This window comes from Rhinichthys klamathensis, unplaced genomic scaffold (assembly GCF_029890125.1).
Source record: "Rhinichthys klamathensis goyatoka isolate OS25496 unplaced genomic scaffold, OSU_Roscu_1.1 h1tg000050l_1, whole genome shotgun sequence".
NCBI classification, from domain to species: Eukaryota; Metazoa; Chordata; class Actinopteri; order Cypriniformes; family Leuciscidae; genus Rhinichthys; species Rhinichthys klamathensis.
In genome coordinates, this window is record NW_026606596.1 from 5,092,191 (window position 1) to 5,104,585 (window position 12,395).

General features: G+C 37.8%; 1 protein-coding gene across 1 annotated transcript; it reads left to right on the forward strand.

The window, feature by feature from the left end:
- The first annotated feature begins 5,745 nt into the window (after positions 1-5,745).
- On the forward strand, positions 5,746-10,843 carry fgf18b (fibroblast growth factor 18b). The gene is made up of 5 exons (XM_056247875.1): positions 5,746-6,337; positions 8,316-8,355; positions 8,459-8,636; positions 9,880-9,990; positions 10,213-10,843. Exons 1-5 carry the CDS (start codon positions 6,306-6,308, stop codon positions 10,491-10,493), a joined length of 642 nt encoding a protein of 213 aa, XP_056103850.1. The 5' UTR covers positions 5,746-6,305; the 3' UTR covers positions 10,494-10,843.
- The last annotated feature ends 1,552 nt before the right edge of the window (positions 10,844-12,395 follow it).

Below are 12,395 nucleotides of genomic sequence, written 5' to 3' on the forward strand. Positions count from 1 at the left end.
ATATATTTAAAATTTTTAAATTCTGTTATAATATAGTTTTTTGTTTATGCTGTATGGGAAACATAAACCCTCTGTAGATCAGAACGCAACGCCGTTTAAAAAAAAAGCAAAGCATGTGTGTATCTACAAATAGCGACTTTCATGTCAACAATCATGAAACATTTGGGCAAACTTTTAAAGCAGTTCTCTACATGTCCGAAGGGTGGCAGCAGCACTGCTCCTGACTGAAACTTACTTATAAGTGAAAACAGATGAGGCACGTGGCAAAAAGCCACATGTAATGCATTTAAATCAGATTTTGCTCTCAAAAATGTTTGAGAGCTAAATGACTATCATAAAGTCGTAGTGTAACCTAAACCACAAACTTATATGAACAGTGAAATCTTATATACAACTAACCGTGACCTGACCCTGATCAAAACACAGGTTAGGCTATATAGGCTAGATGTGGCTTGATGCTTAATTGCATATGAGAGAATGTAATATTGTAAATAGATACACTATCCTGATCTACTTTATTACAGATTAAGCAGTGTGGATTCTCTAATCCTCTAATGACAGGCATCTACATAGTTGGATGCATTTGTGAGTTTTGATTTCAGCTATTGTAAATCAGAATAACACTTACCTGGAGTTTCAGGAATCCTTTTATCTCACATCTTCTGATAATTTCACAAAACAGTTGAACATCTCTTTGAACATTGTTTAATGGTTTCAAAATATGTTCTCTTTGAACACTAAATCTATATAATGTGGTGGAAAACAATGGAGAAGACAACTTTGAGAGCTTTAAGAGCATTCAGTGTGTGTGCAACATCATCTGCAGGTGGAGTCCAGAGGAAAGCACCACAGACTGGCAAACGCACAGTAGGTGCATTAGGGTTTGACCTTGATACGGTTCACCGTGTGTGTGTGTGTGTGTGTGTGTGTGTGTGTGTGTGAGAGAGAGAGTGTGTCCGCAGGGCTGTGCATGCGCGTGTCCTCCCAACATCTGTCAAATGCATTATATTTCATTATCTAGTCTTTCACAACAACTGCTCTACCTGCATAAAACACAACACTCCTACACTGATACTTTATTAAAATGCATTCTTTTTAGAAAACATGAGAGCTGTTTCACATCAAATGTTTCATCCGTTTAGTAGGCCAGGAGAGAATAGCATGTTTCTGATTTCGGAATATGGAAACAGCTAATATATTAAGTTAAATATATGTAGTCCTTGTACTAAAATATGTTTTTGGCTTCCTTGTGAATAATAATAATACTAATATAGATAATAATAATACATTTTAAAATGAATAACCTCAGAAATTTCAAGGCACTTAAATGAGAAAAATAAATTTAATTGACATTTTAATTTCAATAAATAGTTCAAATGTATTACATTTTAATATCTTAAAGCAACCGTAAATAATATTATATTTAATAAATAGTAACACTGGTGTCTGATTACGTGAACAGCTAACAACATTTTAAATTTAAAATCAAATTTTTTTTAAACACACACAGACACGCGCACACGCACACACACACTATGTTATGGATTGCACCTGATCAAATTTTTGTTTATCCATCTCATATTTCATCTCAGCCTTCATTCTCTTGATTTCAGGGCAGTTAATCCTTCTGAGTCAATGTTGTTGCTCAAACCGCTGGGTTAAAACAACAGTTCCCCAAAATATACAGACGTCCTCTGTAGAATAGCATGTTTGCTAAGGCACCTGGCAGCCGCACAGCTCTTGCAAAACTTGACGATAATGCAACCCAACATTCCAGCATCAGAAAAAACACACACAAAAAACTGCTCCTCACAAGACAAGAAATTTTTCTTTTTTTCTCTCTTTTTTTCTCAGCGTATGTGTGTATGTTTATTTGCCAGGAGCCCTAAGGTCAATGATGTTGTAGCAAATTAGAGGTGAGTGACAGCTGGCTAGCATGGCTGACAGATTTGAGGAATTCGGGCAGTCTGTGAGGACGGCCCTGCCTGAATGTTAAACACTTTTTCCACAAAGCTCAAAGGAACAGTTCTACCTATTAGCAATTCAAACGCACACACATTCTTTTTCCTCTTGCTACTTACAGAAATGGTTCGTTCTGGATTCAGAGTTGTTTTAGGCAGTGCTAAAATCACTTTTGCAGGCAGATTGGATTAATTAGGTGTTGAAAGTACAAAATGCGACGATAATATTCTCCAAAACATGCATGAAAATGAAAGTGCGTCTACATGCGTATGTGTCTATGTGGTCACAAGAGGCCTGTGGTCGGCAGACTAAAGCAAATCCATCTCCACTATGCAGAAAGGAGGTAGAGAATGTCCATTTACGTACGTGCAGTTCAGTGGCTGCGGTCATGTGCTTTCGCCAGCGCACAGAGAGAGGAGACCTGTGGTTTTAACCCAGCCGAATCACACCAGAGGAGGGGAAAAGAGAGGGAAGGGGAGAGGAGTGATGACAGCTCATGATGTTATACATCGCAAATGCGAGCCGGGGAAGTGACCGAGTACAGGTTAATAAGCCGTAGAGTGAGGGAAAGAGTCCAGAGATGATAATGCAGCATATGTAAGGACATGGAGAAGCTAAAAACAGGCTTGTGAAAGCAGCGAAAACACGCGAGGTATTTGGAAAGGCGTTTTAGGGTCGCAATCGCCAGCATGATGACATCCATCACAGCTGAGTTTCAAAAGAAAAACGATTTGGCGTCGAGCGCAAGCCAAACAGCGTGTTTCTGTTACCTACAGTGACCTTCTTTCCTTCTGTCATTCCACAATCCTCCTTTCCCTCCATTATTCAGCTCCTCGCTTCCTTTTTCCATCGCTCTGTCCCTTTCTTTTCACACTTCACTCCCTTTTACACCTTCTTCTCCCTTCGGTTTTGCCGCCGCTTCCCCTTCCTCCCCGGCCCTGCTAATCTATTCCAGAAGAAAAGGCTACCATGGAGAACGCATAACAAGTGCTCATACTTCAGCACGGGCCAAGAGAGAAATAACACAGGGAAGGAAAAATGGGAGTGGGGGTACAGACAGGCAGAAAAAGGAGAGAAAGTGTTTATTCAAACTCAAAGCTGACTCCTTTGTTGTGGTAAGGACCTGTCTTATATTAGAAGTCTGAACTCCCTTCAAAGTCTGGAAAGATGGAAGATGAGCCAAAAGGAAGAGAAAGAACGAGACAGAGGGAGACGAACAGAAGAAGGAAAACTCCTATTTTGTCTGAAACTGGTAGAATTGGACATGAGAAATGAGTGGAGGATGAAAAAAAAGACGAGTTTGGTACTTCATTGAGAGAATAGACGAACTATGCTTGGTTCTGGACTGCGCACACATTCAAACCATTCAGCCAGAGCTTTGACTGAGCCTTTGATTTCAAATATTGATATTCATAAGCACTATCTGAGAAATCACATAATCAATCTACAGCATGTTGACGTCCACAAAAATTCATTTCCCTCCTTTCCTAAAAAAAAAAAAAAAAAAAAATCTGGGTTGAAAACATAACTATTTGTCAAAAAAAAGTATTCATGAAGTACAGTTGGGTGTAAGCAGATTGTATAAATGAGATTGTACTAATTCATACAAATTTGCCAAACTTAAAATAGTTATGAATTGCCATGAGAGTGTGTGGGCTAATTCATAAATGTTAAAATACTCACTGTTTCAATAGTATATTCACAGTTTGTGTGTTAATATAATACTATTAATAAAATATTTAAAGGGATAGTTCACCCAAAAATGAAAATTCTGTCATCATTTACTCACCATCAAGTGTTTCCAAAACCTGTGTTTCATTCACAGAAGATATTTTACAGATGGTTGGTAAACAGACAGTTGATGTCAGCCATTGACTTCCATTGTATTTCTTTTTCCTACTTTGGAAGTCAATGGCTACCATTAACTGTCTGGTTACCAACATTCTTCAATACCTTCAGTGTTAAGCAGAAGAAAGAAACTCATAGGTTTGGGGGTGAGTAAATGATGGGAGAATTGTCCTTTTTTGGGTGAAGTGAACTATCCTTTTAAACTGTTCTTTGTAAAGTCAGTTAGATGCCTATTTAGTTTTACAACGCTACGACAATGCAACACCATAAACCACAAACCTTAAAACAAAAATGATTAAATAATTAGCTTTACAGTTAAAATAATGCACAATATTTAAGAAGAAAATACCTCAATTGTATGTGCCTCTGAAAAGAACTAAATAAGGCAGATTTTTTGAAGGATTTCGAACACCGTAAGTAACCTTGACTTTTTCTTTAAAACAACAACAAATGAGTAATTGTGTGTGTGCGTCTGTGTGGCAATCAACAAAAATGTTCCTTTAAGAAAACTAAAACAGATTATTCTGAAATTCAAAGAATTCTGAGAGAAAGTGCATTTGATACCTTTCACATGAAGATCTCTGGACTTCATCTAAAAATTCAATCTGGGTGGAGGGCCTGAAGTCCAGACACTGAAAGACAAAGAGCAGAGAAATGCTGGAACAAAAGGTTATACAATCACAAGTTCACAACGGTGAGTGTGATCCAGTCAACCAGGCTTCCTAATTCAGTCTAATATGGCTGTTCACACACCCGGGTGTGTATACGTTGAATGTCAAGTCATTATATGACCTGCTAATTGCTCAGTATACTCTCCAGTGGAGCTAAAATATCAAACCATTTCACTAATCAAAAATGTTTGTTGTCTCTGGAAATTATGCGATTTTTAAAGTGAGAGGAAATGAGATAGGCTATTGTATTTTGGAAATGTGACACGGCTCATTTAGGATGTTCAAAAACCGCCAAGCGGCCCATGACCTGTCTAGTTACTCGCTAATTTACATCTCTCTCCTTCACTTGCACACATCTATTGCTCCTCACGGATGGGGCACAGGGGTGCTGGGGCGAGAAAAGGGGGGTTGAGGAGCATGCAGCGCTGGCGCTTGTTGGCTGACCCTGGTGTCTGCGGTTCTGTCGTGGTCAGAGGAGGGGGGGGGGGGGGGGGGGGGGGGGGGTGGCGGGCTGTGTTTCTGAAATCCCTGTGAAATGTTAATTTTGGAACGACTTGTTGCTTACATACCTCTCTCACACCCTCTCTTCTATTTTGAAGTGTTCAAATATGGCCTAATATTGCTCAGGACTCCTTTATAGGCTGTACAGAAATCACATTTGTAAAGGATGCACTAAGTAAGTGTTTGTTTAGGTTAAGCTGGTTCTTATTTGCCCCAACATTACCAGTGTTTTTGGAATTTATACTGACACCTGTTGGTGTGGATGCATGAGGTTTCTTTGCTAACGGCTGCTCGTAAACAAACTTGTGTTTTTTTATCGTTTCGTTCCTGCTCATTTGTTTTTCTCAATCTTACACTACACATGTGTCCATAGAGTGGACATTAGATTTAATCACAACAGATTTTCATGATTGTATTTGCGGGCTGTAGCCTATTAGTTGGTTTGTGCAGCATGCCACGGCAATGTCAATGTCAACATGGCGGCGACCATGAGGGGGCGCGCCGCTCCATGTAGAATAAAACAGTTTTTTTTTCCCACATGACTGACAGGACTGGAGTCTCTATCGCACATGGTATTTCTAAAAACAAAATTAATTTAGTTTAATTAGCAAACAAATATGACTGAATGCACTTTTAAACGGGACGTCCATACTTTCACGAACCTTTTCCATTTACGATTCCTATTAAAAGGTCATTCGGTTTATGTAAGCAGTTTTAAAGTGCTGAAAGTTTTCATTTAGGTTATTACTGGACGGTCGAACCGCTTCTCTTGCATCGCCCCACCTTGGTGATGATAAGTGAGCTAGAAACATCGTCCCATCACCATCCCTGCCCCTGCGCGCCGCGCACCCCGCCCATCTCCGTTCCACTTCAGCTGCGCTTCCTTCTCATTCAGCAAACGCACTGTCCTGTGGCGAGAGAGGGGTCCTTTCCACCCCACAGCCAAACAAAAGAAGCCTGGAAAAGGAGAAAATCTAGCAAAGACTTCTTAAAGGGCAGGAGGACCCCTGAATTCTGCGTTTTTGTGTGAAGACAGCAGCGTTCTTAAGGATATTGCAAGAAGGAACACTGGGAAGCTTTTTAATATCAATCTATTGTCAGTGTGTCATGTGGAGTGTGGGGTCACACAGGAGGATGACCTGTTTTTCACCTGTCGTTCTCCAGTGTCCATCTGAACAGGTTTGCTCGCGAGAAGACTCTCTCTGAACAATCCTCCAACGCGCGCTCAGATGCTCACCTGGGTCTGTGTCCGGTTTTGGCTCCAGTTTTTAAAACCATCGCCTCAAAGATCTCACTGTCCGGGGTGATTGAAGCGCTGGAGCGATGCAGTCCATCCTGTCCGCTGCTGTCCTGCTGTAAGTTTCACGTGTAAGATCATTCAGTATGAGTTGAAGGCTTTTTTTCTGGTTAGTCTCCATCTACTGATAGGTCCAGCCTGAGCATTTGTTGTGTTTCTCATCTCTGGCTCAGACGACATAGACTCAGCAGATGCTGTGTTCTCATAATAACATGTCCCACCTAGTCACCTCAGATAACACAACTGATGATGATGATGATGATGATGAGACTTTCTATGTCTGAATCCTGCTTGCCCTGTTCTATAAAAATCATGTGTCGGTCAATTACAAATAAGGATGTCTTAAATTAATATATATATATATATACATATATATATTTATATATAAAAAATGAAGAATTAATTATTGTCTAATTTGCTACAAAATACTAACATTTTACATATATTATTTTTAAAGTAAAAAAAAAAAAATAGTTATGAATATCACAAATAGGCTATTGGTTACTCCATTTGACCCAGAAAAAAATGTCTTAAAATGTCAAAATTGATTGTTTTTGGCACAGTATAAAGGTTTCCCTTCTGTTTTATGTTTTTCTTGACACATTGCAACAAAATGGCTTCCTGCATTTTGGTTACACAACAGTGACTTTAATTAAGTGGCCAGATTTTTCTTTTCAATATTTTAATAACAATTTAAAATAACAATTACTTTACTGCTTAAAGTAAAGTAAGCAGTAAGCAGTATATATATATATATAAGCAGTAATGTTATACCAAACTACTTATGCCAAAAATGTTCAAGTATTTCAGCTTTTTAAATCTCCAGACAGTTACACCACTTAGACATTTACTTTAAGCGCTAGAAAAATGATCAAAGTTATGTGAATTCAGAAATTGAAAACATGTTCCATCATACATTAGGTGTATTCAAGCCATTGCATATTTGATTAGCTTTTATTTTGTAATGCTAATACACTGTAAAAAATGATTTCTGTGATTATGTATCACAACTTAAAATTCAACATTAGAATAAGAAATAATGTGTTGTTTCAACTTAAAAAAATGTGTTTGTGCTTGACTTAAAATATTAAGTTTAGTTAACTTTAGTTAAGTTGGATATTTAAGTTATCTCAACAAATTTTAAGTTGTTATAAATAATTGCAGATTTATTTTTTAACAGTGTAATAGATCCACACAAAAGCATCCCATTTACCCATATATTAAAATCAGTAATAATACTTTGTTGAATAAGTGTTCATAAAATAGGAGAGACCTGAATTGGTTGGATCAGTGTTCATTGATGGGTCATAATCAGGTGCTGTCACAAAATGTGAGTGTTTGATCATTAATAGATTAAAACTTGCGAAGGTGAGGTATTTATATGACTTTTTATGTCTAAACAAAAAGCCCTTAACCCCATTCAGCTAAAACGAGGATTTAAAATAATTAGAGGAAGATACAACATATATAAATGTTGGTTAATAAAGATTGGAAGCAATTATATTATGGTATAAAATTTGAAGGCCTGTGATACATTATGATGCCTGGCTGACATCATTTAAGAAAAGAGAGGGAGTGAGCTTGGTTGGCATATGTACAAAGTATTATTAACAATTCATAGCAGACCTGAACATTGATCTTTAAATACAGGCAGACACTCACATGTGGTGTTAGTTTGGGTTCAAATAAACATTTTCATTTTTTTTGTTCCTTGTTGCCTCCCTCTTAAAACTGTAGTTTTTAACACTGTGCTAACCAACCCTACAATAAATATAGTCATACATTTTAAAAAATGAGGAAATATTTTGTTATACTATATGGATTATTTTTTACCTCAAGACTTGAGCTTTCATTTAAATCTAGTAGTTATTGAGTTATAGAGCTATCTAGTATAGTTTGATTCACCAGAAATATTCAACAAAGAATGAAAAGTGTGCTAACCAACCTTATTCTCCCCTAAATAGATTAGAAAAGCAACTCAAATGAATGTAAATGTCACACAATCACATGTGTCTTTTCTATTTCTCTTTGGCCAGATGCTTCCAGGTCGTGTTACTGTTCTACAGCCCATTACAGGTGCTTATAGTCTGCAATGTGTTACCGATAATAAAACCATATATCAATTGATAGTTCATAAATCAATAAAAGTGATTTGTGGCCGACTCCTGTGTTTGTGCAGGTGTTAGCAGTTGAAAATGTTAACTTTGGAGTTCACGTAGAGAATCAGACAGGGGTGCGGGATGGCCTGAGCCGGAAGCACCATCGGGTTTACCAACTATACAGCCGGACCAGCGGGAAACACATCCAGGTGCTCGGCAAGAAAATCACTGCCATGGGAGAGGATGGGGACAAATATGGTAAGAAACAATCTGAATGTGTCAGCCTACCTGTACATTTACGAAGACATTAGATTAACACTCTTTAAATAACTGACTGATAAAAAAATATATATATATGCGCTTGTGTGCGATACATATTATAATTATAATGTACATAATTAAATATATTTAATATTCTGAATTTATATAAAATGTTTTAGATTGGTAAGATTTTTTTATGCTTTTAAAAAAAAGTCTCTTCTGCTCACCAAGGCTGCATTTATTCGATCCAAAATACAGCAAAAACAGTATTATTGTGAAATATTTTTTACACTTTAAAGTAACTGTTTTCTATGTGAATATATTTTAAGATTTATTCCTAAGATCAAAGTTGAATTTTCAGCATCATTACTCCAATCTTCAGTGTCACATGATCCTTCAGAATTCATTCTGTAATATGATTTGCTGCTCAAGAAACATTTATCAATGTTAAACACAGTTGTAGAACTTAATATTTTTTTAGAAAACTGATGGATTATTTGATGAAGTTCATTATCAATGTCGAAAAGAGTTCAAAAGAACAGCATTTTTTCTGAAATGGGAAGATTTGTAACATTATACACTACCGTTTACAAGTTTGGAGTCAGTGAGATTATTTTTTTTTGGAAATAAATTAATACTTTTATTCAGCAAGGATGCATTAAATTGATCAAAAGTGACAGTAAAGACATTTTTGTGTTAAAAAAAAGATATATTCCAAATAAATAAATGCTCTTTTGAACTCTATTCATCAACAGTTTTCAACATTGATAAATGTTTCGTGAGCAGCAAATCCACATATTAGAATGATTTCCGAAGGATCATGTGACTCTAAAGACTGGAGTAATGATGCTGAAAATTCAGCTTCGCATCACAGGAATAAATTACATTTAAAAATAATATTCAAATAGAAAACAATTATTTTAAATTGTAAAAAATATTTCACAATATTATTTGTGCTGTATTTTGGATCAAATAAATGCAGCCTTGGTCAGCAGAAAACATTTAAAAAATCATACCAATTTAATATGCATGAATAAATCTATATTAAATAAATGTTATACCATTATATCCACAACCATTAACATACCTTTGCACTACAGCCTTAAAACAAAAAACAAAAACAGCCAATTACAGCTGCCTTGCTAAATTCAGTTTTTACGACAATACATAATTGCTTGTAAGTATAATTTACGTCCTGTTTATATTCCTGTCCGTCTGTCTTTTTGTGTTTCTTCACAAGCCCAGCTCGTGGTGGAGGCCGACACCTTTGGGAGTCAAGTGAGAATACGAGGGAGAGAGACCAACTACTACTTGTGCATGAACCGTAAGGGGAAGCTTGTGGGGAAGGCAAGTCACTGAACAATTACTGTACTTAATATTGTATCTCCTACATCCTTTAAATCATTCCCATTCGGAAAAGGGTTCAGACTGAATGATTTGAAACCATAACCAGAAGTAACTTATCAATGTGAAAGCCCTACAAAATTACACATCTTTGTTGAGCGGTTGTTGAAAAAGCTGGCAAAAAACCCCCACAATGATTCCAGTGAGATTTTTGTTCCGTTTCAGAAAGACAGCAGCGTAAACGGAGGCTGCGCTTTCATCGAGATAATGCTTGAGAATAACTACACTGCTTGGATGTCGGCGCGCTACGTGGGCTGGTACGTGGGCTTCACCAAAAAGGGCCGACCGCGCAGGGGCCCGAACACGTTACCCAACCAGCGAGACGTGCATTTCATGAAACGCTTCCCTCCAGGAGAGCAGCCCGACCTGCAGCCCTGCAGCTTTACAACAGTCAGCAAGAGAAGCAAAAGAGTCCAGCAGACCTCCACCACTCCTCCACCACTCCCATAACACAACAAACACTTGTGCGCAAAGATCCCTTCTTACAGAGGATCTAGAGACGCTCTTCTTTGAAACGCAAGTAGGTTAGACTTTAGGACCGACCTCTTCGCAGTCACAGTCAAAGGACGGGGTTGCTTAAACACTGTGTAATCATGCAAACATAACCAAAGACTCCTGGGCAAGTGTCCAGTCACTAAACCCTGTCAATAAGGGGACCAAGCACGAATTCCAAAGAATTCCCCTCTAATGTCCAGTGCCACAGATTTGTCCCACCATGAAAGAGCAAAGCACTCTATGGCTGGAACACTGACAAGTGCACGTCATGATGCGCATCAGCTGAGACTTACCCGACTTGGATGCTCATGGGACAGTTAAAAAGGACCTGCTGTTTACTCATCAAAATGCCAGCCTTGGCCCTGTAAGAGTTATGAGATTGTAACCAAGAACCAAAGTCTATCACAGTCAGGAAAAACTTCTTGGAGCCTCCTTTGGTTTTGCCTCAGATACTTCACCAGGAGCATCGAGGGTCGTTCATATTCATCAGCGTTGAAGGAACCAGCAACCAATGAAATAAAGTGTCATTTAAAGAAAGCGAAATACACTACCATTCAAAAGTTTAGGGTCTCATCCCAAGGCGTCATATACTGACGCTTTTGACATTTCGTCTACATCCAACGCACATATATATATGGGCCAGAAGGCGCCTCCTAGTGGTCTAACCCTAACCTAAACCTACCCATATCTATCTGCGTCTCATATTGACGCTAAAGGGTGCCATGTGCGTTGGATGTAGACAAAATGTCAAAATATGTCAAATATGACGCCCTAGGATGAGAATGCGTTGGCCATTTACACTACGCCGTTTTCAACTAAAAAATTGTTTTGTGTGTTTTGGCCGTTCGTTTACACGGCAACGGCATTCTGGCGGCCTGAGAACTATACCATTATCGTCTCGGTGTAAACTACAAAGAAACGAATTTGTAAAAACTGTGACGTCAGCGGCATTATAGGTATGAAAGCCAGGATGTGAGGGATAGAGCTAAAGTATTTTCAATGGCATCCACTATAAAAAGCTCCTAGACCACTTATGATTTTCTACAGGGGATTGTCTGGGATTTTTTGTCTACTGAAGTTTGTCAGAGATATTTGTGCAGTGTTTCATCAGCTGAACAATCCAAAGACACATTAAATAACAGTACAGCCCACTGAAGAGATGCATGTCTATCCCTCACAGCCTCGCTTTCATTCCCGTTAACAGTCCAAGATGCTGAGAATAAGGTCTATTAGGCACGTAGTGTTTCTTTACACATTAACATCGATTCACCAACTACTGGCCTGGCATGAATGCAGCGTTTTTAGTCGTTTTCGCGGATCCGTGTGAACGGGGATCGCTTTGACAACGTTGTCGTCTGTGCACGAAAAACGCAAAGAAACGACGTTTATGTTTTTAGTACATCGCTGTCGTTTTAACATACCTTGAAGGAAGTCTTTAAATAAAAAAAAAAAACAGTAAAAACTGTAATTCTGTTATCATTTAAGATATTACAAAATATTAAAATACTATTACAACTCAGAATAACCATTTCTATTTTAAAATGTAATGTGATCCTGTGAAAAGCTGACTTTTCAGCATCATTACTCCAGTCTCCAGTGTCACATGATCCTTCAGAAATCATTCTAATATGCGGAGTTGCTGCTCAAGAAACATTTCTTATTATCAATGTTAAACACAGCTGTGCTGCTTTAAGAAACCTGTGATAAATGTTTTTTTTTCATGATTATTTGATAAAGTTCAAAAGAACAGCTTTTTATTTGAAATAGAAATATTTTGTAACATTAAAAAGGTTAGTCACTTTTGATCAATTCAATGCTTAATGGCTAAATGAAAGTTTAATAGGTAACACTTTACTT